General features: G+C 35.2%; 1 protein-coding gene across 1 annotated transcript in view; it reads right to left on the bottom strand.

Moving 5' to 3' along the window:
- AGL (amylo-alpha-1,6-glucosidase and 4-alpha-glucanotransferase) overlaps window positions 1–26286 on the bottom strand; it is an 84002-nt gene that overhangs the window by 29032 nt on the left and 28684 nt on the right. The window contains exons 13-25 of the mRNA XM_007449605.1: window positions 24563–24686; window positions 23809–23972; window positions 23409–23510; window positions 23139–23294; window positions 22895–23045; window positions 20582–20706; window positions 20380–20492; window positions 20127–20261; window positions 17581–17711; window positions 14364–14500; window positions 13958–14091; window positions 12889–13064; window positions 1927–2029 (exon numbers count right to left, since the gene is read on the bottom strand). Of these exons, the coding sequence (XP_007449667.1) occupies window positions 1927–2029; window positions 12889–13064; window positions 13958–14091; window positions 14364–14500; window positions 17581–17711; window positions 20127–20261; window positions 20380–20492; window positions 20582–20706; window positions 22895–23045; window positions 23139–23294; window positions 23409–23510; window positions 23809–23972; window positions 24563–24686 (1751 nt within the window). The remainder of the gene's footprint in view (window positions 1–1926; window positions 2030–12888; window positions 13065–13957; window positions 14092–14363; window positions 14501–17580; window positions 17712–20126; window positions 20262–20379; window positions 20493–20581; window positions 20707–22894; window positions 23046–23138; window positions 23295–23408; window positions 23511–23808; window positions 23973–24562; window positions 24687–26286) is intronic.

Genomic DNA, 26286 nt, shown 5'->3' with positions numbered 1-26286 from the left:
GGCTCTCTTTCCCTCTCTGCCAGCTGACTGGAGAGAACATAGAGTCCCTGGAAGATGGTATATCCTGAAGATAAAGAAGCCTATATTCCTTCACCACTAAGTAGAAAGTTCCTTCCTCAACACCCGTACAGGACCAGAAGCAAATGAATTTCGTTTGTGAAAAGCCATTGAAATTTAAGAGTTTATAATTCATAGCAGCTAGCACTACCGTAACAAATGCATTATCTTCTGGGAAATCATCTAGATCAGGGGTAGGCAAACTTTTTTTCTGTAAAGGGTCAGACAGTAAATATTTTAGGCTTTGTTGGCCATATATGGTCTCATCATATATTCTTTTTTTTTTTTTTAATGATCCTTTAAAAACGTAAAAACCATTCTTAGCTCATAGGTCATACAAAACAAGTGACAGGCCATAGTTAGCTGATGCCTGATCTAGACAGTCATATGTAAAACTAAGTAGCAGAAATTTTTGACAGTACATAGAAGTGACCATTGGGAGCCCAGATAACAATGAAAGTAACAATAATTATTTTTAAAATGAACATTTATGGAGTGCTTAGCATGTGGCAGACATTGCTCTAGGTACTTTAAATGAAAGTAACAATAATTATTTTAAAAATGAACATTTATGGAGTGCTTAGCATGTGGCAGACATTGCTCTAGATACTTTAACTGTATTAGCTTATTTAATCTTCACAAAAACCCTATAAGCTAAGTACTATAACCATTCTACGGAGAGCACAAAGAGAACAAGTAATTTGTCAGGTGGGCATTTGGAACCAGGATTAGAACCTGGTGTCTGGCCCAAACCCAAGTTCTTAACCACTATACTATGCTCCTGACGTTCCACTTCCTACTTCTTAATCACGGTCATTTAGGGGCATTTGGGGAAGAAGAACACAGCCTCCCAAATTTCTATAGCCCCATAATAGTATCTTAAGTCCATAATAAAAGGTCTTATTATATATTAGGTTAGTATAGGGAAGCATATAATACATTTTAGATGCTCACTTAGAAATTTCCAATTTTAAAAGGATCAGAAATAAAACTTGTCATTTGGAGAGGCAAACCTCCAGTTATTTCTCGGGTGACATCAAAATAAGGTATCATATAAATGCTTTTTTTGCTACAAGTTTTAACTTGCAGAGCAGTGATTTCAAACTTTAGTCTTAGGCCGCTGAAAATCACCTGGAGCCCCCGCAGAAACACAGATTGCCATCTGCCAACTCTGCCCTTTCCACCCCCAGGTTTGGATTCAGCAGATCCAGCATAGAGATCAAGAATTTGCATTTCTAACAAGCTGTCAGATGATGGTGACACTGCTGATTTGTGGAACACTATACAGCACTGATGTACAGCCTTTCTTTTCTACCTCCGATAAATTCATACATAATATTGTGACATAAGAAAACACCATTTTAAGTCTAGAAGACATAAAACTGGAGGTTACGAGGTCTGACATTAAAAAGAAGAAAACCTGGTATTATAATTCTTTCTACTGGACTCCGTCAAAAAGCCAGCAATGCCTTTATTATGGAAGAACAAAAAATGGCAGACTTTCCAATTTTACCTAAAAGTTCATCTGAGTTCTTACACTTAACTTGGGCATAGAAATTTTACTCTTTAGTGAGTGATGTTAGTAATATGGTTATACATTTTTTAGTTTTACTTTAAATAAAGTAGCAAATGCTAAAGATAACCTGATCTGTAACATGAAGGATTAGAATTTGGTAACTTTAAAGATTTTCACTTCTTTGAAATTCTATGATCCTATTAATTGAATATATAAAAAATAAAATAAAAAAAACACACCTAAGGAAAACATGCCTCCCAAATGTTGAGAATAGATGAATAAGAAAAGTTTGAAGAGCATGTGAAAAACATTCAAACATAAACCTGCACTGCAACTTTTTAGAGATTTCCTACCTGGCCTCCAAGTAGCGTCCAGTAATCAGCAGCAGACCTCTGAGGGCAATAAAAGTATCCCTTCCCCAGCAGCGGAAAATACCAGAAGAAAAGTGAGGTAAGCCTAACAGAAAACACAACAAAGTAATATATTAACCTTAATATACACAAACCTATGAACTCCATTACTATAGATGAGTTGCTCTAAACTTGGGGGTCAAGGATGAGCTAAAAAGAGTCTTCAAACCCTCTTAAGGTATCTGCAGAATGTATGGCTATACTTATGTCAACTTTTGTGTGATGAGGTTCCATAATCATATCTGATTCTTAAAGGAATCTGTCACCCAAAATAGATTAAGAATCAGTGCTAGAGAGCAATGCTTATCTGAATTGGTTCAAATGTGTGAGTCTTTAAACACAGATAAACTTTCTTTTAGTAAATTAAAGATTAAAATCAGAGGTCAAATAATTAACACATCAAGAAACTCTTAATATAATAGTAATGATATATTTTAAAAGGTTCTATGTGCAATTCGAAGGCAACAAATTAATCTAAATATGAGATGATTACCTTAATGATACATAATTAAATGTTTATTAATCTATCACTATAGAGTTACTTTATTACCAAATTTCCCATTGACTTAAAGTGACTTAGAAGTGTTATAGTTTGTTAGCCAGAGACAATTTTTACAGATGAAAACAAGGATTTCAGATGCCAAATAATTTGAACATTCTAGGTAACTGCAGCTTTTATGCATGAAGTAAGACAGAGTGACTGATGGATAAAATCTAAAATTTTACTTTTAGATTGAGTTCGGTTTCTTACAAAACATGAAAAGAATATAATTGCTATCTGTATTTGTACTAAAAACAATAGTAGGAAAGTAAAGCAAAGGAAATTAGCATTTCACTCAAGAAAACCAACTATGCTAAAGTGTAAATGTAACAAATATTTTAGGAAGGGAAAACTGAGGTCATAAATAAAATGTTCACAGCATTCATTCATAACTATTTTCTAAGCACTTAACACTATTTGACAATATCTTGTTTGTTTTCTGGTTTGTTGAATGAATGTCTCTCCCCAGTAGAAAATAAGATCCATGATAACAGAAACTTCATTTGCATTGTTTACCAAAGTATATCACTGAAAATTGTAACTGGTACATATCACTATAAAAATTTACTGAATGAATGAAGTAAAAGATTAATTATAAAAGGTAAATTGAGAGGTGAAAGAATTTGACTAAGATAAACAAAAATTCGCAATACTTCACAATTTAAGTTTCTGTTTACTGGGTCTTCACCTTGTACGTTCTTCTGTTAAGAAAACATCAGAACTAAAGGTAACATCAGACGTTTCTTTCTATATTGTCTTTCAAATAGTGGTACAGAATTTCCCTAAACACTTTGTGTACTGTTTATACATGGTTCACACATACAGTTTATATACTGGGTTGGCCAAAAAGTTCGTTTGTTTTTTTCCGTAAGATGGCTCTAGTAGCGCTTAGTTGTCTTTAACTTCATTCAAAATAATTTTGTTATATTGTATTGTGACAGCTGTCATATCAGCATGCATTAAAAAACAAACTTATCAAAATTGGTGAATTTTTGTGTACCCATTTTAATATTGAAGATGGAAGAAAAAAAGCAACATTTTCGGCATATTATGCTTCATTATTTCAAGAAAGGTAAAAATGCAACTGAAACACACAAAAAGATTTGTGCAGTGTGTGGAAAGGTGCTGTGACTGATTGAACTTGTCAAAAGTGGTTTGCAAAGTTTTGTTTTGGAGATTTCTCGCTGGACGATGTTCCATGATCAGGTAGACCAGTTGAAGTTGACAGTGATGAAATTGAGACATTAATTGAGAATAATCAACGTTATACCACATGGGAGATAGCTGACATACTCAAAATATCCAAATCAAGCATTGAAAATCATTTGCACCAGCTTGGTTATGTTAATCACTTTGATCTTGGGTTCCACATAAGTTAACTGAGGAAAACCTTCTTGACTGTATTTCCACATGAGATCCTCTACTGCAATGTAATGAAAACATTCCATTTTTAAAACAAATTATGACAGGTGATGAAAAGTGGATACTGTACAACAATGTGGAACGGAAGAGATCGTGGGGCAAGCAAAATGAACCACCACCAACCACACCAAAGGCTGGTCTTCATCCGAAGAAGTTGATGTGTGTATATGGTGGGATTGGAAGGGAGTCCTCTATTATGCGCTCCTTCCAGAGAACTAAATGATTAATTCCAACAAGTACTGCTCCCAAATAGACCAACTGAAAGCAGCACTTGACGAAAAGCGTCTGGGATTAGTCGACAGAAAACTCATCATCTTCCATCAGGATAACGCAAGACCACATGTTTCTTTGATGACCAGTCAAAAACTGGTACAGCTTGTCTGGGAAGTTCTGATTCATCTGCTGTATTCACCAGACATTGAACCTTTGAATTTCCATTCATTTTGGTCTTTACAAAATTCTCTTAATGGAAAAAAAAAATTTCAATTCCCTGGAAGACTGTAAAAGGCACCTGGAACAGTTCTTTGCTCAAAAAGATAAAAAGTTTTGGGAAGGTAATGGGAAAAAACGGTGCATATGATGTTCAATAAACTTCTTGGTGAAAATTAAAAACGTGTCTTTTATTTTTACTTTAAAAATCGAAGGAACCTGTTGGCCAACCCAATATATGGTTGATGATGCAATTCTGATGATGATGATGACAGCAGCTATCACATATATATATAGTACTCTGTGCCGCACAGACTTCCTGGTACTTTAACCCACTTAACACCTTGCATAAAATTTAAGTATAGATAGATCCAAGGGTGAGTTTGAGTTGGTATGCCCCAAAATACAGGCAGTTAGTCTTTGTTAAAAAGTCAAAACTATAAAATCTCTAGCACTGATGTGTGGAAATGTTTGTATTAACTTTTTGACCTCTCAGAGTATATGACTTAAGATCACACATCTTCTGAATGATTTCTACCTTGTCAATTATTATAAAAGCTTATAATTATATATAAATATATTTTGCACCACTTTCACCAAAGGAAGGTATTCCTGGCCTTTGTATTCATTTAAAAATGAAACGAAGAAATCTATCTGCACATCTGAGTACAGTCCTATATATTGTTAGTATGGAGTATATAAAACTCTTCTTTAGCATGTTAGAAAGAAATCCCAGAACTTCTATTTATATTTATGAACTTATCTTTTTAGTTTCTCTTTTTGTTTTACATTGTACCTTATATGTAAACATACCAAGTATCATAACTTATAACAGTATATCATTTATGATATCAATATATCAGTATATTTATTTTGGGAGTGCTTAACAACAGCAGTGAATAATCAAAAATGTTGAGATCACTATTCTATGTAATAGGCTTCTAAACAATAAGCTTTAAAATCAAATTCTGCCTATCAACTTTTTTTCACAATGGCCCTGTTCAGTTTTATGCCCATCTGCATGGATTCACAGGGGAAAGTACCAGGAGATCAAATAGTTGAGTGAAAATTTAAACCACAATTACATAATTAAAACATTCAGGGGGGGTGCTGGGAAGATGGCGGAGGAGTAAGACGCGGAGATCACCTTCCTCCCCACAGATACACCAGAAATATATCTACATGTGGAACAACTCCTACAGAACACCTACTGAATGCTGGCAGAAGACCTCAGACCTCCCAAAAGGCAAGAAACTCCCCACGTACCTGGGTAGGGCAAAAAAAAAAAAAAAAACAGAGACAAAAGAATAGGGACGGCACCTGCACCAGTGGGAGGCAGCTGTGAAGGAGGAAAGGTCTCCACACACTAGGAAGCCCCTTCGCGGGCAGAGACTGCGGGAGGCGGAGCGGGGAGCTTCGGAGCCGCGAGGACAGCACAGCAACAGGGGTGCGGAGGGCAAAGCGGAGAGATTCCCGCACAGAGGATCGGCGCCGACCGGCACTCACCAGCCCGAGAGACTTTGCTCACCCGCCGGGGAGGGCGGGGCTGCGAGCTGAGGCTCGGGTTTCGGTCCGAGCGCAGGGAGAGGACTGGGGTTGACGCCTTGAACATAGCCCGAAGGGGTTAGTGCGCCACGGCTAGCCGGGAGGGAGTCCGGGGAAAAGTCTGCACCTGCCGAAGAGGCAAGAGACTTTTTCTTCCCTCTTTGTTTCCTGGTGCGCGAGGAGAGGGGTTTAAGAGCGCTGCTTAAAGGAACTCCAGAGACAGGTGCTAGCCGTGGCTAAAAGCACGGACCCCAGAGACGGGCGGGAGACGCTAAGGCTGCTGCTGCCGCCACCAAGAAGCCTGTGTGCGAGCACAGGTCACTATCCACCCCCCTCTTCCGGGGAGCCTGTGCAGCCCGACACTGCCAGGTTCCCGGGATCCAGGGACAACTTCCCAGGGAGAACACACGGCGGACCTCAGGCTGGCCCTGGCCTGAGTGAGCCAGAGCCCCCGAGTCAGCAGCTCCTTTAACCCCGTCCTGTCTGAGCAAGAGACAGACGGCCTCCAGCGACCCACACGCAGAGGCAGGGCCAAATCGAAAGCTGAGCCCCTGTGAGCTGTGAGAACAAAGAAGAGAAAGGAAAATCTCTCCCAGCAGCCTCAGAAACCTCGGATTAAAGCTCCACAATCAACTTGATGTACCCTGCATCTGTGGAATACATGAATAGACAGGGAATCATCCCAAATTGAGGAGCCGTGTGGATGAAAGGCTCTTGCTGCTCCAGCCAGGAGTCAGGACTCTGAGGTGGGAGAGCCAACTTCAGGACACTGGTCCACAAGAGACCTCCCAGCTCCACATAATATCAAACGGCGAAAATCTCCCAGAGACCTCCATCTTAACACCAGCACCCAGCTTCACTCAACGACCAGCAAGCTGCAGTGCTGGACAACCTATGCCAAACAACTAGCAAGACAGGAACACAACCCCACCCACTAGCAGAGAGGCTGCCTAAAATCATAGTAAGTCCACAGACACCCCAAAACACACCACCAGACGTGGACCTGCCCACTAGAGAAACAAGATCTAGCCTCATACACCACAACACAGGCACTAGTCTCCTCCAAGAGGAAGCCTACACAACCCACTGAAACAACCTTAACCACTGGGGACAGACATCAAAAACAACGGGAACTACGAACCTGCAGCCTGCAAAAAGGAGACCCCAAACACAGTAAGATAAGAAAAATGAGAAGACAGAAAAACACACAGCAGATGAAGGAGCAAGATAAAAACCCACCAGACCTAACAAATGAAGAGGAAATAGGCAGTCTACCTGAAAAAGAGTTCAGAATAATGATAGTAAAGATGATCCAAAATCTTGGAAATAGAATGGACAAAATGCAAGAAGCAGTTAACAAGGACCTAGAAGAAATAAAGATGAAACAGACAATGATGAACAACACAATAAATGAAATGAAAAATACTCTAGATGGGATCAATAGCAGAATAAATGAGGCAGAAGAACGGATAAGTGACCTGGAAGATAAAATAGTGGAAATAACTACTGCAGAGCAGAATAAAGAAAAAAGAATGAAAAGAACTGAGGACAGTGTCAGAGACCTCTGGGACAACATTAAACGCACCAACATTCGAATTATAGGGGTTCCAGAAGAAGAAGAGAAAAAGAAAGGGACTGAGAAAATATTTGAAGAGATTATAGTTGAAAACTTCCCTAATATGGGAAAGGAAATAGTTAATCAAGTCCAGGAAGCACAGAGAGTCCCATACAGGATAAATCCAAGGAGAAATACGCCAAGACATATATTAATCAAACTGTCAAAAACTAAATACAAAGAAAGCATATTAAAAGCAGCAAGGGAGGGCCTCCCTGGTGGCGCAGTGGTTGAGGGTCCGCCTGCTGATGCAGGACTCTCAGCAGAAACTCTACAAGCCAGAAGGGAGTGGCAGGACATACTGAAAGTGATGAAGGAGAAAAACCTGCAACCAAGATTACTCTACCCAGCAAGGATCTCATTCAGATTTGATGGAGAAATTAAAACCTTTACAGACAAGCAAAAGCTGAGAGAGTTCAGCACCACCAAACCAGCTTTACAACAAATGCTAAAGGAACTTCTCTAGACAAAAACACAAGAGAAGGAAAAGTCCTATAATAACGAACCCAAAACAATTTAGAAAATGGGAATAGGAACATACATATCGATAATTACCTTAAATGTAAATGGACTAAATGCTCCCACCAAAAGACACAGATTGGCTGAATGGATACAAAAACAAGACCCATATATATGCTGTCTACAAGAGACCCACTTCAGACCTAGAGACACATACAGACTGAAAGTAAGGGGATGGAAAAAGATATTCCATGCAAATGGAAACCAAAAGAAAGCTGGAGTAGCAATTCTCATATCAGACAAAATAGACTTTAAAATAAGGACTATCAGAAGAGACAAAGAAGGACACTACATAATGATTAAGGGATCGATCCAAGAAGAAGATATAACAATTGTAAATATTTATGCACCCAACATAGGAGCACCTCAATACATAAGGCAAAAACTAGCAGCCATAAAAGGGGAAATCGACAGTAACACATTCATAGTAGGGGACTTCAACACCCCACTTTCACCAATGGACAGATCATCCAAAATGAAAATAAATAAGGAAACACAAGCTTTAAATGATACATTAAACAGGATGGACTTAATTGATATTTATAGGACACTCCATCCAAAAACAACAGAATACACATTTTTCTCAAGTGCTCATGGAACATTCTCCAGGATAGATCATATCTTGGGTCACAAATCAAGCCTTGGTAAATTTAAGAAAATTGAAATTATATCAAGTATCTTTTCCGACCACAACGCCATGAGATTAGATATCAATTATAGGAAAAGAGCAGTAAAAAATACAAACACATGGAGGCTAAACAATACACTACTTAATAACGAAGTGATCACTGAAGAAATCAAAGAGGAAATTAAAAAATACCTAGAAACAAATGACAATGGAGATACAACGACCCAAAACCTATGGGATGCAGCAAAAGCAGTTCTAAGAGGGAAGTTTATAGCAATACAAGCCCACCTTAAGAAGCAGGAAACATCTCGAATAAACAACCTAACCTTGCACCTCAAGCAATTAGAGAAAGAAGAACAAAAAAACCCCAGAGTTAGCAGAAGGAAAGAAATCATAAAAATCAGATCAGAAATAAATGAAAAAGAAATGAAGGAAACAATAGCAAAGATCAATAAAACTAAAAGCTGGTTCTTTGAGAAGATAAACAAAATAGATAAACCATTAGCCAGACTCATCAAGAAAAAAAGGGAGAAGACTCAAATCAATAGAATCAGAAATGAAAAAGGAGAAGTAACAACTGACACTGCAGAAATAAAAAAAATCATGAGGGATTACTACAAGCAACTCTATGCCAATAAAATGGACAATCTGGAAGAAATGGACAAATTCTTAGAAATGCACAAACTGCCAAGACTGAATCAGGAAGAAATAGAAAATATGAACAGACCAATCACAAACACTGAAATTGAAACTGTGATTAAAAATCTTCCAACAAACAAAAGCCCAGGACCAGATGGCTTCACAGGCGAATTCTATCAAACATTTAGAGAAGAGCTAACACCTATCCTTCTCAAACTCTTCCAAAATATAGCAGAGGGAGGAACACTCCCAAATTCCTTCTGTGAGGCCACCATCACCTTGATACCAAAACCAGACCAGGATGTCACAAAGAAAGAAAACTAGAGGCCAATATCACTGATGAACATAGATGCAAAAATACTCAACAAAATACTAGCAAACAGAATCCAACAGCACATTGAAAGGATCATACACCATGATCAAGTGGGGTTTATTCCAGGAATGCAAGGATTCTTCAATATACGTAAATCTATCAATGTGATAAACAATATTAACAAATTGAAGGAGAAAAACCATATGATCATCTCAATAGATGCAGAGAAAGCTGACGACAAAATTCAACACACATTTATGATAAAAACCCTGCAGAAAGTAGGCACAGAGGGAATTTTCCTCAACATAATAAAGGCCATATATGACAAGCCCACAGCCAACATCATCCTCAATGGTGAAAAACTGAAAGCATTTCCACTAAGATCAGGAACAAGACAAGGCTGCCCACTCTCACCACTCTTATTCAACATAGTTTTGGAAGTTTTAGCCACAGCAATCAGAGACGAAAAGGAAATAAAAGTAATCCAAATTGGAAAAGAAGAAGTAAAGCTGTCACTGTTTGCCGATAACATGATACTATACATAGAGAATCCTAAAGATGCTACCAGAAAACTACTAGAGCTAATCAATGAATGTGGTAAAGTAGCAGGATACAAAATTAATGCACAGAAATCTCTGGCATTCCTATATACTAATGATGAAAAATCTGAAAGTGAAATCAAGAAAACACTCCCATTTACCATTGCAACAAAAAGAATAAAATATCTAGGAATAAACCTACCTAAGGAGACAAAAGACCTGTATGCAGAAAATTATAAGACACTGATGAAAGAAATTAAAGATGATACAAAGAGATGGAGAGATATACCATGTTCTTGGAGTGGAAGAATCAACATTGTGAAAATGACTATACTACCCAAAGCGATCTATAGATTCAAGGCAATCCCTATCAAACTACCACGGCATTTTTCACAGAACTAGAACAAAAATTTTCACAATTTGTATGGAAACACAAAAGGCCCCGAATAGCTAAAGCAATCTTGAGAACGAAAAACAGAGTTGGAGGATTCAGGCTTCCTGACTTCAGACTATACTGCAAAGGCTACAGTAATCAAGACAGTATGGTACTGGCACAAAAACAGAAAGATAGATCAATGGAATAGGATAGAAAGCCCAGAGATAAACCCATGCACATATGGTCACCTTATCTTTGATAAAGGTGGCAGGAATATACAGTGGAGAAAGGACAGCCTCTTCAATAAGTGGTGCTGGGAAAATTGGACAGGTACATGTAAAAGTATGAGATTAGATCACTCCCTAACACCATACACAAAAATAAGCTCAAAATGGATTAAAGACCTAAATGTAAGGCCAGAAACTATCAAACTCTTAGAGGAAAACATAGGCAGAACACTCTATGACATAAATCACAGCAAGATCCTTCTTGACCCATCTCCTAGAGTAATGGAGATAAAAACAAAAATAAACAAATGGGACCTAATGAAACTTCAAAGCTTTTGCACAGCAAAGGAAACCATAAACAAGACCAAAAGACAGCCCTCAGAATGGGAGAAAATATTTGCAAATGAATCAACTGACAAAGGATTAATCTCTAAAATTTACAGGCAGCTCATGCAGCTCAATAACAAAAAAATAAACAACCCAATCCAAAAATGGGCAGAAGACCTAAATAGACATTTCTCCAAAGAAGATATACAGACTGCCAACAAACACATGAAAGAATGCTCAACATCATTAATCATTAGAGAAATGCAAATCAAAACTACAATGAGATATCATCTCACACCAGTCAGAATGGCCATCATCAAAAAATCTAGAAACAATAAATGCTGGAGAGGGTACTACTGGGCATATACCCTGAGAAAACCATAATTCAAAAAGAGTCATGTACCAAAATGTTCATTGCAGCTCTATTTACAATAGCCTGGAGATGGAAACAACCTAAGTGCCCATCGTCGGATGAATGGATAAAGAAGATGTGGCACATATATACAATAGAATATTACTCAGCCATAAAAAGAAACGAAATTGAGCTATTTGTAATGAGGTGGATAGACCTAGAGTCTGTCATACAGAGTGAAGTAAGTCAGAAAGAGAAAGACAAATACCGTATGCTACCACATATATATGGAATTTAAGAAAAAAAAATGTTATGAAGAACCTAGGGGTAAAACAGGAATAAAGACACAGACCTACTGGAGAATGGACTTGAGGATATGGGGAGGGGGAAGGGTGAGCTCTGATAGGGCGAGAGAGAGACATGGACATATATATACTAACAAACGTTAGGTAGATAGCCAGTGGGAAGCAGCCGCATGGCACAGGGATACCGGTTTGGTGCTTTGTGACCGCCTGGAGGGGTGGGATAGGGAGGGTGGGAAGGAGGGAGACGAAGAGGGAAGAGATATGGGAACATATGTATATGTATAACTGATTCACTTTGTTATAAAGCAGAAAGTAACACACCATTGTAAAGCAATTATACCCCACTAAAGATGTTAAAAAAACCCCAAAACATTCAGAAGGTTCATATGATCATTCCAAATGAAAAGTTAACTTCTTTTTTAGTTGTTGGGTCCACTAGGTCTTTTTTCTTGGTCTGAGCAAATGCAAATTTAAGGGTAAACAGAGGAATTCACACAGACAACACTGTTACTTTCATCCTGCAATTAGTATTTTTCAGTTTAGTTTGGAAAGTTCTAAACTTCAGTGCACTCAAATATTAAATACTTCTTAGAAATAGCTTGAAATTTATTAAAAAGAAACCAAAAGCCTATTTTGCTTAGATTTCAACTTGTTACTTGATTCGGGTTTTAAATCTATTTTCAGGAAAAATACCAATAGAGCTGAAAGCACTTGACTGCAATTAGACACATAATAAAAATTATTTAACATTTGTTTCGTGTTTTGTAACTTGTAGAGGACCTTTACAAGGTTGGGTTAATTTTTAATATTGGGAAACAAGTACAGTGTAATGGAAAAAGGGTAGTAAAACAAATTTGATTAAAAAATGCAAAATGTCATAAGTTGGAAAAAATAAACATGAAGAAAAGGATTAACTGGCCACAATAAAAAATGTACATAAATAAATGTCTGGTGCACAGTGGTAATTAGTTAGCACGGTTATTATTTTTACAAGTGAATACCTATGAAATTTTACTAAGCACTAACATGAAATCTTGAATAACATCATGAGTGTTTTTAATACTAATTTCTCCATCATGTCTTCTCTAATCCTGATTTACACATTTAACCTTGTACATAATTTCTTACCTGCGGCTAGAGACACACAACACTGCTCCTTCTCTCTTGTGATTTCATTCAGCCTGCATGGTACATCCATGAGGGAAGGTGAAAGAAGTGGCAGAGAAGGGGATTTTCCTACTCCACACATTTGGACTGAACCCAGGGAAAGGTGTTTCACAAAGGTAGAACCGTTCTGAACAAAGCTGCAACAATGTTATAGAGTTCAAAATATTATATGTAGAAATACAAAATTTTTTATTATTCATTTATTTATTCAAAAAATTTTATTAGGGTAAGAACACCTAAGTTGAGACCTACCTGTGTAAAACAGATTTTTAAGAGTACAACACAATATTGTTATTTGTAGCCACAATGTTGTACATCAGATCTCAAAACTTACTCATTTTGCATACCTGAAATTTTATACCCATTGATTCAAAAATTCTTGGCAGTATTATTTTACTTGGTTTCTTCCCTTCAAAAAGTCTCTCTACACAAATGTGTAACAAATATCAGTTGAACAAAATTTTCAATTTGGATAAGGTTTCAGAACTGCTTTCATTTCACCCAGTATTCTGTCTAGCTGGCTTTAAAAGGCCTGTTGTAAAACAAATGGTAGGGCTGAAGTTTTGTTCTTTCTGAAATCATGCCCTCATTGATTTGGCAGCTCTTCACTGGTACATTCCGACCTGTGGTTTCATTTTAGGGAAATTCACCAATAAAGGTAAATTTCATTTATAATAATAGCAGAATATTTTTTCTGTTAATTAATGAAAAATTAGAAAAAATAATGCTGTGTGTAGATTTATGAAATTATATCCATTAACTTAACAAGTTAAGGAATAAATAGATAACATAAAACAATTAAAATTTCCCATCAACACGTTTTTTAGTTTTATAGAACAGATTTTAATAACTTTGTTTTTGTGTGTTCCAGATCAAAGGATGTTAATAAATTTACTATCCACTTATCAATGTTTTCAGCTCTATGCGTGTATGACAGTTCCTCATGTTTTGGTCTTTTAAGAGTGTTTAAACTGACTGTATGTGGCTTCTACACAAACATGCTTCTCTACTCAAGCTTTGCTGGATATACCTTGACATCTGCTTCCATGCTATATCCAGGAGAGTGGTATATGCACCAATTAATATAGCATCAAAGTAACATGGGATAAGGTAACGTGGGATCTGCTTCAGGTAGAAGAACATAGCCTGCAACCATTTACCAACCTGTTATAAAATAATTTTAAAAGTTAATCTGATGTGCTTATAGGCTAGGTGGATTTTAAAAGCTAAATCCAAACATGCAATTCTACTATCTAGCAATCTATTAACCAGATTTTCACTTATTAGAACTGAAAGATGATGAAGAAGGGAGGAAAATGTTTCAGTTTAGAAAATAATGTTTCAGGTTAGAAAACAATATAAATATTATATGTAGTATGTTAATATACTTCTTATTGTGCCCTTGTTTTTTTGGACTAGAATATAGCTTTACTTACTTCAGCAATTGTTCCTGACCGTGAAATAAGCCGGTTACTGACATAGTCAATCATCCAGTCTCCAGATCTCAAATTATCACAAAAGGGATGCCCCAAGTCATTCTTCGGTCTTATTTCTGCCAATATGGACATTAATCCTGAAAATTCAGAGAAATATCATGACAATTTAATCACTGGCAAAGGTAGTTTGTTCTCATAGCCTGGGCTGCTGCTAGTCTCTAGTGATTTGGGGTGAACACATATACAGGTAGACAGAAGGACTGCACAGTCCTTAGCGGCACTTCACAGGGCTGGAGATAGGTGTGGCAACACTGACTTGAACCAAGATACAAAGGCATACTGAAGGGGACTGCTGTCACAGGAGCTATGCGGAGTTTTCCTAGATTCCTATTTTCTGGGGCTGGTCCTGCTCTTTTGAATTTTAATATTACAATATTCAAAGGCAATTGGCTTAGCTTCCCTGCCCTAAGGATCTGGGGAAAGAAAACTGATAAGTCTATATCTTATCACAGTTGAAAAGTGGTGGATTCCTTAATATTCAGGCAAGATTTAAGAAAATCATAGAACTGGTTTCAGAGACAGCAAGAGCACCTATGGTGGTAATAAATAAAGTCTGTTTTGGAGAGGCTCTTTGAAATATAACAGGAGGTACTTGGAACTAAATGAGGTATCAAAATGAGGTATACAGGCATATCCTCAAGTACTACTCAGATAGAAGTATTAGAATTCCTATGCATATATAGCACATTCTATTATTTCAATGACAGAGCAAGAGTACAACTTTCATTATTTAATAAGGTAGTAAAATTTCCACCTTAAAAAATTATATTGGCTTCATTGACTTCATTTCAAATAAATTTATTTAGAATTTAATTAATTTTACTGTGTATATAGCATGTTTTGAGAAATTAAAAAATAAATATATAAATTTAAGATATTCTCTCCTTCAGGAAGCTTATAATCTTCTTTAGGAAACAAAGCTTAAAACATAAAAAATCTAGAAAACAAGACAGTATACAATAATGGTCTATATACACCCTAGCATTTTCAGGGAAGGTAAATATTGCTCAGTAAGTGTTAGCTCCACTTACTGAATAATGGAATGACATGATGGAGCAGTGTCTTAGAAGAGAGGTCTGATGATACCCAATGGGATGGTATGATTTGTGGAAAAGGTATCGAGAGGTTGGAAAACTGGTTAGTTGGTTTTGTAGACAGGACTTAGTCCTAGACAGGACGATAACCGTGGAAATAAAAAGGAAATAGTATACCAAAAGAGAATACAGAAAAAAGTCCAGAAGTCATGATTACTGATTTGGGGTGAACACATATACAATAATTTTGATTAATTATTGATCAAATGTTGAGGATAAAAGGGGCAGGTCCAAAAGTGGATTCCTGGATTCCAACATGACTGAACATGTATTGTTACAAGAAGTAGGGAAGGGGGATTTTGGTTAGAGGAGAGGAAAGGTCAGTGAAATGGTTGTGATTTAATCTGAGGTTGCTATTAACAGCCTGCTGGAAATATCAGGTGGCTGCTGGAAATACTAAATTGCCAGAGGGTAAAGGGATTGGTATAGAGTAAAAAATAAATCAGGAAAGGGCAATTATACTTAGAAAGAATGAGAAAAATCATTTCATGAGAAGGTAAAGAGAAATTAGTAAAAAACCGGACTTAACTTTAAGAAACATAAAGGCCAGAAAAGAAGTTCACACAAGTATGGTCTTTTCAGGCAAATAGAAGGAGTTTAACAGCTCAGAGTGAAAATGGTAGGTAACTGCTTAAGAGTGGTAAGATATATATTTCTTTATTACTCACAGCACAAAACATTTTTTGTTGAAAATGAGAATATTTTAGATAAAACCAAAATGCCATAAGCACAAAAAGTTTTACAAATTTTTATTGATAGCTTCTTATGTGCTTGATTTTGTAGAAGGTACGAAAGCTAAAAACCAAGAATCCGGGCTTCCCTGGTGGCGCAGTGGTTGGGAGTCCGCCTGCCGATGCGGGGGATGCGGGTTCGTGCCCCGTTCCGGGGGGATCCCACGTGCCGCGGAGCGGCTGGGCCCATGAGCCATGGCCGCTGGGCCTGTGTGTCCGGAGCCTGTGCTCCGCAGCGGGAGAGGCCACAGCGGTGAGAGGCCCGCGGACCCCCAAAAAAAAAAAAAAAACAAGAATCCCCCAAAAGGCAAACATTGTTCTTTCTCAAGGTACAGTCTACGTAGTGGAGTTTTAAAGCTAATTATCACTGAATACTTACTATGAACTATAAGCATTGTCTAAGTACTTTACATGTATTAATTCATTTAATCCTAACAGTAACCCCTTGTGGTAGATTCTGTTTTTATCTTCATTTTACAGATGAGAAAACTGAGCCACAGAGAGTTTACCATATAGTTATACAGCTAGTCAGTGCAACCCACAAAGTGTGGTTCTAAAGCCTATTTCTTGACCACCATAATAAAGATTCATAAAAAATTATATTTATTATTAAAATAAGGCAGTAAATTCCAAGGGCTAATAAGAGACATAATAGATAAATGCAATGGGTGTCTGGAGGACAAAGAAATTACTGTGAAAGCAATAGTTAAGGAAGGATTTGTGGAAAATGTTAAGAATTGAATTGGCCCTTAAAGATGGGTTAGATGGACAGAGAAATAAGGAGTTGAAAAGGAGGTTTGATAAGTGGGAAACTATATGAACCAGGAATACATGTGTGAGAAACCAAATTTCCTAGATAAAAATCTAAGAAAATATTACCAACCAAATGAATTAAACTGATAGTTAAATATTTAGTTCCTGTATCCCACTTTACAACTACTCTAACTGCATAATATTTAACTAAAAGTTCTCTTTGTAGGTTAAAACAAATATGCAACAAAAAAATATTTCCAATTAGACAAAAAAGGAAGATGAATATATTTACAACCTAGTCCCATTTGGAGCCCAAATGAATGATCTCATTTAACCCTCATAAAAGTCCATGAATCAGACAATATTATTCACATTTTATGGAGGCAGAAGTTGGGGCACAGAGAATTTAAGTTACTTGCCAGAGGTCAATGAGTAGGTGGCAGAGCCATAATTTGAACCAAAGCAGTTGAACTCTGGGCCCATACTCTTATTCCTATAAGGAAGACACCATATGACTCTTAAAAACAAAAACAAAAACAAAAAACCCTGAAAAGTTTCACTATCCTTATACTTGCTTACCTTGAAGACCTGCATATTTAAGAGATGACCAGTTTGGTATGTTATAACACCCTCCACCATCTTCTTGTTCTTCTGATTCACATCGGTAAAGTACCTGATTTAGCTCAGCCAAAGTTAATTTAGAGGCAATACTAAAAGTTGGAAAATAAAGAAAACTGGTTAAACATACTGAAATTTCACTTGCTTTCAATAAAAATAAAGAAAATCTGAATCATAACAAAAAATGTTTTAGCAATGTATGTTTTAGGAACTCAGCGTTATACTATACATTGTAAACAATATACATTTATAAATAATAGAGGATAAACATGCTAAAACTCAATTAGAAGTAACATTTCTCCCAAGCCAAGGAAATAATCAAGTGCTAAATTTTATTAATTAGAAGTATACTGGAAAAATCTTTTGGTTGCTATATCCTTTATCTTATAAATTTGTTTTTAATCTTTCTAGTTCAGACTTAGTTTTTCCTCTCCTTTATATTCTCCTATGTGGGGCAATAAGAACTTTTTATGCTAATTATCTTAAACTCAAAATAATTATCAAAAGACCAATAAAAGGATAATCAAAAGTCACAGTTAACGACCTTAGAAATCATGTGTTACTCTACTGCTACATTCCTCTCCTCTTCTCCTTTCAGCTCCTAAGGTTGCATTACCCTTCAGCTTGGTTGTTTAAGAAACCAGATTTTCTTAGATAAAGATGTTTCTTGATAATGAGCAGAAGGAAGTGTTTAACTATCATCGCCTTGGTTTCCCTTTGTCCAGTTAGCAGTGAGATTGTGTAAATGAATACACCTGAATGCAACTGAAACCCTACTTTCTTTTCTTGCACTTCTAACTGCTCAGTTATATAATTTCATTTTATATAACTGAATACATATCCTCTGAGCTTAGAAAATTGTCAGCTGTGCTTTGTTCCCTCGGTCTTTGTTAGCCTCCCTCCTCCCAGCTGGGACTGACCCTTCCTCGGCAATTTGTGAATCAAGAGTGAGTCAAATCTATCAGTAGCCTCAGTACCAAGTCCATTCTAGTGCAATATTTTTCAAGATGTAGTCAGTGAACTCCTTGCATAAGAATCACCTGGAAAGCATATTAAAGTGTAGATTTCTTGATCTTGTCCCAAAATAATCTAAGTAGCTCTGATGAGGAATGTGCATTTTATAAACATTCCATAGAAACACAAAACTGCTTCATCACAGATTTTTCTTTAGAATGTAACTACTAAGCATGGTTTGAATTAAGAGTTAATACCCTTATTAATAAAAGCTCTTAAAAAACAACAAAGACAATTGAACAGAACAGAAAAATGAGCTAATATGTAAAATGACATATCACCAAATAAATACAAATGGCTGATGAACAAACAAATTAGCTTAATATTTAAAATAAATTGAGATATCATTTTAAAGTATTTTATATTTACCAATTTGACTAATAATAGCTAACACTTACTGATCACTCACTCTGTGTCAAACACTATTCTGTGAGTCACTATAATTATATCTCTTAGGTAACTTGCCCAAGGTCTTACTTCTTACAGCTAAGAGTCTGAAATTAGACTCAAACCCTAGCAGTCTAGTCGCATCCTCTATGCTGTTAAACATTACAATAATATATACTCAGTATTAGTAAGGATGTGTGATATTAGACTCTTTTACATAGAGCTGAAAATATTAATTAATATAATCTTTCTGGAGTGGATTTGGCAGTATTAAAAGCCTCATATATACAGACAGTCTAACTCAGAAATTCCAACCCTGGAAATTATCCTAGTACTCATGATATCAAACATATATTGAGTATTCGTTATGTGCCATGAATTGTGTTAAGTGCTTTATATGCATTATCCTAGTTAATCCTTACAAAAACTAAGAGGTAGGAACTATTATAAGCCCCATTTTCCAGATGAGGAAACTGAGATGAAGAAAGTCTAAATAATTTGTTCAAGATCATACTGACAGTGGTGAAGCTGGAGTTAAACACGGCCTTAAATTTCAAAACCCATACTCTTTAGTACTATATGGTACCACCTAGCAAGGGCATGATTAGTAAAGGAATAACTAAGGATTTATGCAAAGATGAATGTACAAAGACATACATAATAGGGAATAATTGGGAGCAATTCAGCTGTCCAAAAAATGTAGACTGATGAAATAAATTATGGTATAGCCATATATTAGAATAATGCATTGACATTAAATAAATGAAGTGGTAAGAAGTATGATGTATGCAACTTAGTCTCAAATAGTTCAGAAAAACTGTGTGTGTATGTGTATAGAGACGTGTATATAGATAGATATGTATAGCATATATATGTATACATGTCTATCTATCTATCTGGGAGTGTATGAGTGAGAGAGCATGCTTGCATACACAGGCACAAGCCACAGGACAAAATGTTAACACTAAGTGATGAAAATACTCCTGGTCCTTAGACTATCCTTTAAGCAACAAGGATATAGAGGACTCTTAAAACTGCTTAAATCAGGCTTGCGGTAACTTATCAGTTATCAAAGTGCAAATCTCCATAAAATAAGGCATACTTACGAAGCAAAAGGAATTTTTAATATAGGATCTGTGTTGTCAACAGCAAGACTCCCAGATTTAAAATGAGGACTGAACTGTGTCAGATGATTTCGAAGAATTCCAACAGCAGCTTGTGCATGTGGATCAAGACTAACTCTGAAACCATTAATTAAAATATGGTTTATTTTTAGGAGTAATTTATTCAAAATTAACAGGATATGTAAAACACTTTAAATATAAGTAAAGTTAACAGTTTGAACTCTAATTAACATACCTGAATATAATAACACTTCCAGGAGACAAATTTTCAAATTCTATTTCTTGAATATATTCATTGGGTCCTTTTGTGGTAATTCCAGCTTCTTTAACAATTTTACTTTCATTAAGCTTGAAAAAAATTAAATAAAACTGTTCAGTAAATAATTCTAATGTCCTTAAAATGTTAAACACAGTAGTGGGATGAGAGTCCCAAATACCTGAATATGTTCTCTAATTTCTACTGTGATATTTGGCATTCCATTGATTGAACTACCATCCTTCCTGTAAGGTTCCGTATTTCTCTCAACAGTTCTAGCTTCAAGAACTACTTCTTCAATTTTACCTAGAAATATATAAAAACTTTAGCAAAATTTCATATTAAACCATCTGAAATTAAGAATTGGTAAAGAGGTTTTACATCACTTAACTTAAAGTTGAATATGAAATATCAGTTAATTAAAAAAAAAGTCTGAAAGTAGATAATTCTACCCAAGATGCAGCTTTTACACAATGCTTTAAAAAAAAAATCACAACTTAATTAACAAAGCTTTATTTGAAAAGAGATCTTATCAAGTAATAATGGCTTAGCTCTTACTACAACCTTCCTAATATTGAGTGGAGAGACAGTAGATCAGTTGAAAGGCTTACATTTAAAAAATGGAATATTTCAAAGACAGAAAAAATAGGGGAAAATTTTAAACACCCAGATCTCTTTACCTCACTTAAGAAAACATTCCAAATCCAACTGATGTCCCTGTGTACCCTTTCTCCCCCTTCAGAGGTTACCACTACCTGAAGGTTGGGGTTCATTGATCCTGTGCATTTTTGCTACATATGTATGTTTCCCTAAGCAATATATACTATTCTCCATATGTCCAAGTTTATTTAAGTGGATTCAAGTTATATATACATTTCTGCAACTTCCTTTCTATTGGACAACACTGTATTTTTTAGGTTTGTTCAGCTAATATAGATTAGCTCTACCTCATTTATTTCAAATGCCAAATAGTATTTCACTGTATGAATATACCAAAATGCATTCATTTTATTAATATTGTTATTCTCTACTATAAATAATGTTACAATAAATATTTCTGTGCATATTTCCTAATGGAAATGCAGAAGAGTTTCTCAGATATATACCTGGGAATAGAATTGCTGGACCAAAGGATATATAAAACTGTGTTATTATTTAAATTATTTAAATAATTTGAACCATTAATCTGACAATGAAAGACTTTCTGATCCAGAAATCTACTTCTGGAAATATATACTAAGAAAATTGTTCAAAAGAAAAAGAATTATTCCTAGTGTATATTCAAATCTTAAAGAACACTGCTAAACATACCCCAAAATATTAAAAATGGAATACTAACATAATAAAATATGAAATATTTAACATAATGAAAATCACAATTTTGTGGACTGATAAAGTGGAAAATGTTTTAAGGATGATCGCTGACCAAAAAAAAAAAAAAACCCCTGAGATACTACCATATACACTGAGTGCAGCCATGTAAAACTCTATATGTATATTAGCAACAACCAAATAAGATTACTGAATGCAAACATGTGACTAGTCAAAAAAAGTAATAAACATTTAACTCTGCAACTATTCAAGTTGATAATTTCTAAAAATGGGAGTTATGAATATTTAGCAACTAGCAACCAATATAGAATATGATGATTTTTATGAGAATCTTCATTCACTCAATTAAACAACAGACTTGGACAGCTGCTGTATGCACAGGAGCATGTTATGCCACAATATATTATATATAATAATAAGGAAGGAAATGAAATACACATGTCTAGAAAAAAATCAAGCAATACTAAGGATATATCTCAAGGATGTATTTTATAACTAAGTGTCAGAGTGATATAGAGAGAATATAATTACTTTATGTTCAGAGGAGAGAGAGTTCACTGAATACTTAAAGAAAGATTCTCAAAGGAGGTGAAACTTTAGTCCTTGAAAGATGTAAAGAATTCATAAATAAGTGTAAGTAAGACTACTTGGGGAACAGTGAAAATACCTATTTGGTTGAAATAGTGGAGTGACACAGGGCCAGGAAGGTAGGTGAGGATGGATTATAAAGAGCCTTAAATATTAAACTATTTTCCATTTTGGTTTATATATGTAAATATGTGTATACACATACATAAAAACACTTGGACACACATATGAATATATGTATATACATATATACAAACACATGAACATACATATATATTTTCCTGGGTATAGAAGAAATACATGTTCATTTTATACAAATTAGGAGATAAGGGAATGTATTAGGATGAAAACAAAATCACTTCACAACTCAAAAAATGTTAACATTTGAGAGTATTTTCAGGTTTTGTTCCATGTAGTAAAAATATAAGCTATCAAAAATTTCTAATGCTTTTTCTCAACTACATCTACACTTGCACTGTGTTACAATGTACACAATATGTAACAATTTAATAATATTTATTATTATTAACAATTTAACAATATAATCACAGTAACACTTTTTAGATCCCATTACCAGGGATGCACATTTGAGGCACTTCCTTGCTGTAAAATGAAGTCTTGGGATTCCTGAAAGCAGTTCTAGACACAGATACAACTGATTGATGGATACTAGGTGAGTGTCTTGTTACTGCCACTATGTCTTCATCAACTTGATCCACATACACCTGAGAAACAAAGAGAAAACACATTAGTGCTCAAATTGGGAAGACTCTAAAATTGAACCTTAAGAAATAAATCTAGAAAATTTAGTTTCTTGCCTGAATAAAACCCTTGGCTCCAAGCTCTTGGTGAAGTTTATTGATGGCACACCTGGCTGCAATGATGCCACTTTGGAAATTAACTTCACCGAAATTGGATGGTGATGCTGCAGGATTCCACTTAGTGTAAAACCGTTCTTCAGAAACTACTGAAATCTGAACAAAATTAAAACTTAGCCATGTGTACGTTTTAATTACAATGAGAACTTTTGGTAAAAATGATCAAAATTTTTTGCCTTGTAGATTTTAAAAAACAACACATAAACAAACCTGATGAGGCACTAATTCGTCATAGCCCTTAGTACTTCCACTAGCACAACATGCCATAGAAACAATCGTGGAACTTGGGAGAGCATCATATGCTGACCTATGCTAGAAAACAATAAAAAAACAAAAACAAACAAACAAAAAACCCAAAAGTTTATTTTCTTTCAAATGCAAAGTGCCATCCTATAGCATAATTAAGTAAAAGGATAAGTGCATAAATACATTCGATAAGATACATTCATTTGCTTTAAAACAAATAACAAAACGCTCAAAAACCTTTGTATCACAATCACTAAGGCACTATTTTGAAGTTTTGTGGATATTACTACCACTAAATAGCAGGGAACTAAATATCAAAACATTTAGCAAAATCAGTAAATACAAGAAACACGTTAATGCTTACCACAATAGGACACTCATTATCATGGGTAACATCCATAAACAGGGCATGTGCAATAGCTGGCATTAAAGGCCTCAAACAGGGCTGAACGAAGGATCCAACAGGTTCTCCTCCATATCGGTAAACTAATCTGCCCTCTTCATGACTGTCATATGCACTCATTGCCTCTGCAAGGCATTACAGAATATTTTAACAATCTTCATTATCAATGTCCAAGAAGAGATTAGATTACGTATCATGACTGATTTTCAAAAAAAGACCACATAAATATTATAAAAAATAAAACTGCTTTAAACATTTAAACAAATGTCCATTAGTTTAAATGACAAAAAAGTCTTCTCTGTAACTTAACCAGAGAAATGGTTCATGCAGGTAAAACGGAACATATGTTGTTTATTAGGATGTTGGTTATATAAAATCTATGAAGAAAAATCTAAAGATTATATCACATAGGCAGGTAGGAGATGAAAAACAGATTTGTATAGTTTCAATAACCAAAAAAAATGGTTTTGTTCATGAATCATCAGTTCATTCCACTGCTCTTTCAAGTTAAAATGAGATATTTTACCCCAAAGTGGAAATTTTTACTGATGAAAACAGACTAAGTTATACTAGGAAATTCTGAGTAGAATATTTAAAAGAACAGTAACTATGTTGAACATTATTAAATGCTGTATATAAAGCTATTAAATGCCTTTTAATCTACTTAAACAAAAACTAAAGCTTTAGATGGGAAAAACACTTTCAATAAGCCTACCTCTTATTAAGGAACTAATGCCCAGTCTAGTAACAAAGATATTGTCCAGGTCTTCACTTCCTGTGAACAGTTCAGCTACTACATATAAATTGGGTTGCAATTTCCTAGCAGCATCCAACATGTACTGCAAAAAGCACAGTTACAAATGTAACAGAAAGAGAAAAGCAAGATGGTGCAGGGGAAGGAGAGGAGGCAAGATTAGGCATGGATTTGACAAAGGAAAATATCACGTAGCAAGACGAAATGGAAATCCAAGAAGAATTTCCAAATAAAGTAATTGTGCATATGTAAGAAAACATAAAACAAACCAATACACACAGGAAACAAGAGAATTTATAAAGACAATATAACAGTTAAAAAGGAAGATTAGATTTTGCAGATATAGGGACACAAGGGGGAGGAAAAAAGAGAGAAGAAAAATGTTAGTGTCACATTAAAAAATGTAAACCATAACACTGCAGTTCTGCTAGGATTTTCCCCCATTTTATGTTTGTTTTTAATACCTCTAATCAGACCATTAATTTCCAGGCACTTGACTAAGCTATTCATGATAAATTCCCTACTGGTGAATCATTTAGCTATTGCAAAGATTAGGTCTGACCAGACTGAAGCCAGTTTTTCCTACAGATGATAATAAACTTTTTTTTTTTTTTGGCCATGCTTTGCAGCTTGCAGTATCTTAGTTCCCCGACCAGGGACTGAACTCAGGCCATTGCAGTGAAAGCACTGAGTCCTAACTACTGGATCACCAGGGAATTCCCCAAAACTCTTTTTTTTTTTTTCCCCAAAACTCTTAATCAGAAATCAGATCAATTCCAAAAAGTTTTTTTAACATAACATTTACACAAAGACTAATAAAATACTTGAAATTCTATCAAGTAAGATCCTAGAGGATTATGTAACTTAAAATTAAGCAAATTAAATTTTAATATTCTAACTTTTGTCATAATGTTATAACAATCTTAAACGTGTATTTTTTTTGATGTTGCCATAAAGGCACACATAAAAAATCCTCTGCCATTTTTTGAAGCTAAAAAATGTCTACCACCTTAACTAATGTTCATTAAATTCTTCCAAATCAAATCAATTTTTCATCACAGGACTTGAAACATATACATTATAATACTGCTTTAAAAGTATAGAAATAGATGTTTTTCAGATAAGCACACATTTCCAAAGAACACTAACTTGTGACTAGAAAACTATCAAAGATCTTATAAACAGAATGAAAATTTGAAGTGTTCACAAAGCTGCAAAACGTAAAAGATAATGCTGTAAGTGTTGGCATTGCTTAAGTTACTGTAAAAAACCCAAAGAGGAATAGAAAACTTTTATGTTTACATTTACATTTTTATAAACAATTAATAAAAATTGAATCAATGAGGCTAAAATAGTTTCAATATGCTGTAATGTTAGGGTTTAAATAATCATTATAATATGAAATAAGCTATTCAACTTCACAGTGGCTACTAATGTATTGAAAGCAACCTAAAAATAACAAGAATAAGACAAATTAATATTTATATATTAAAATATTAATGATTAATTCTGTTAAAATATTAATATTAAAATATGAATATTTTAATAATATATATACAGCAATATGGTTGTGTGTGTATTATCAGAGACAATATAATGTTCTTCCCTAACTTAAAATAAAAATATTAACTCAAGGGGCTTCCCTGGTGGCGCAGTGGTTGATAGTCCGCCTGCCGATGCAGGGG

The sequence above is a fragment of the Lipotes vexillifer genome, unplaced genomic scaffold (genome assembly GCF_000442215.2).
Source record: "Lipotes vexillifer unplaced genomic scaffold, Lipotes_vexillifer_v1.1 scaffold445, whole genome shotgun sequence".
Classification (NCBI taxonomy): Eukaryota; Metazoa; Chordata; class Mammalia; order Artiodactyla; family Lipotidae; genus Lipotes; species Lipotes vexillifer.
This window is presented reverse-complemented; position numbering and strand designations above follow the sequence as displayed.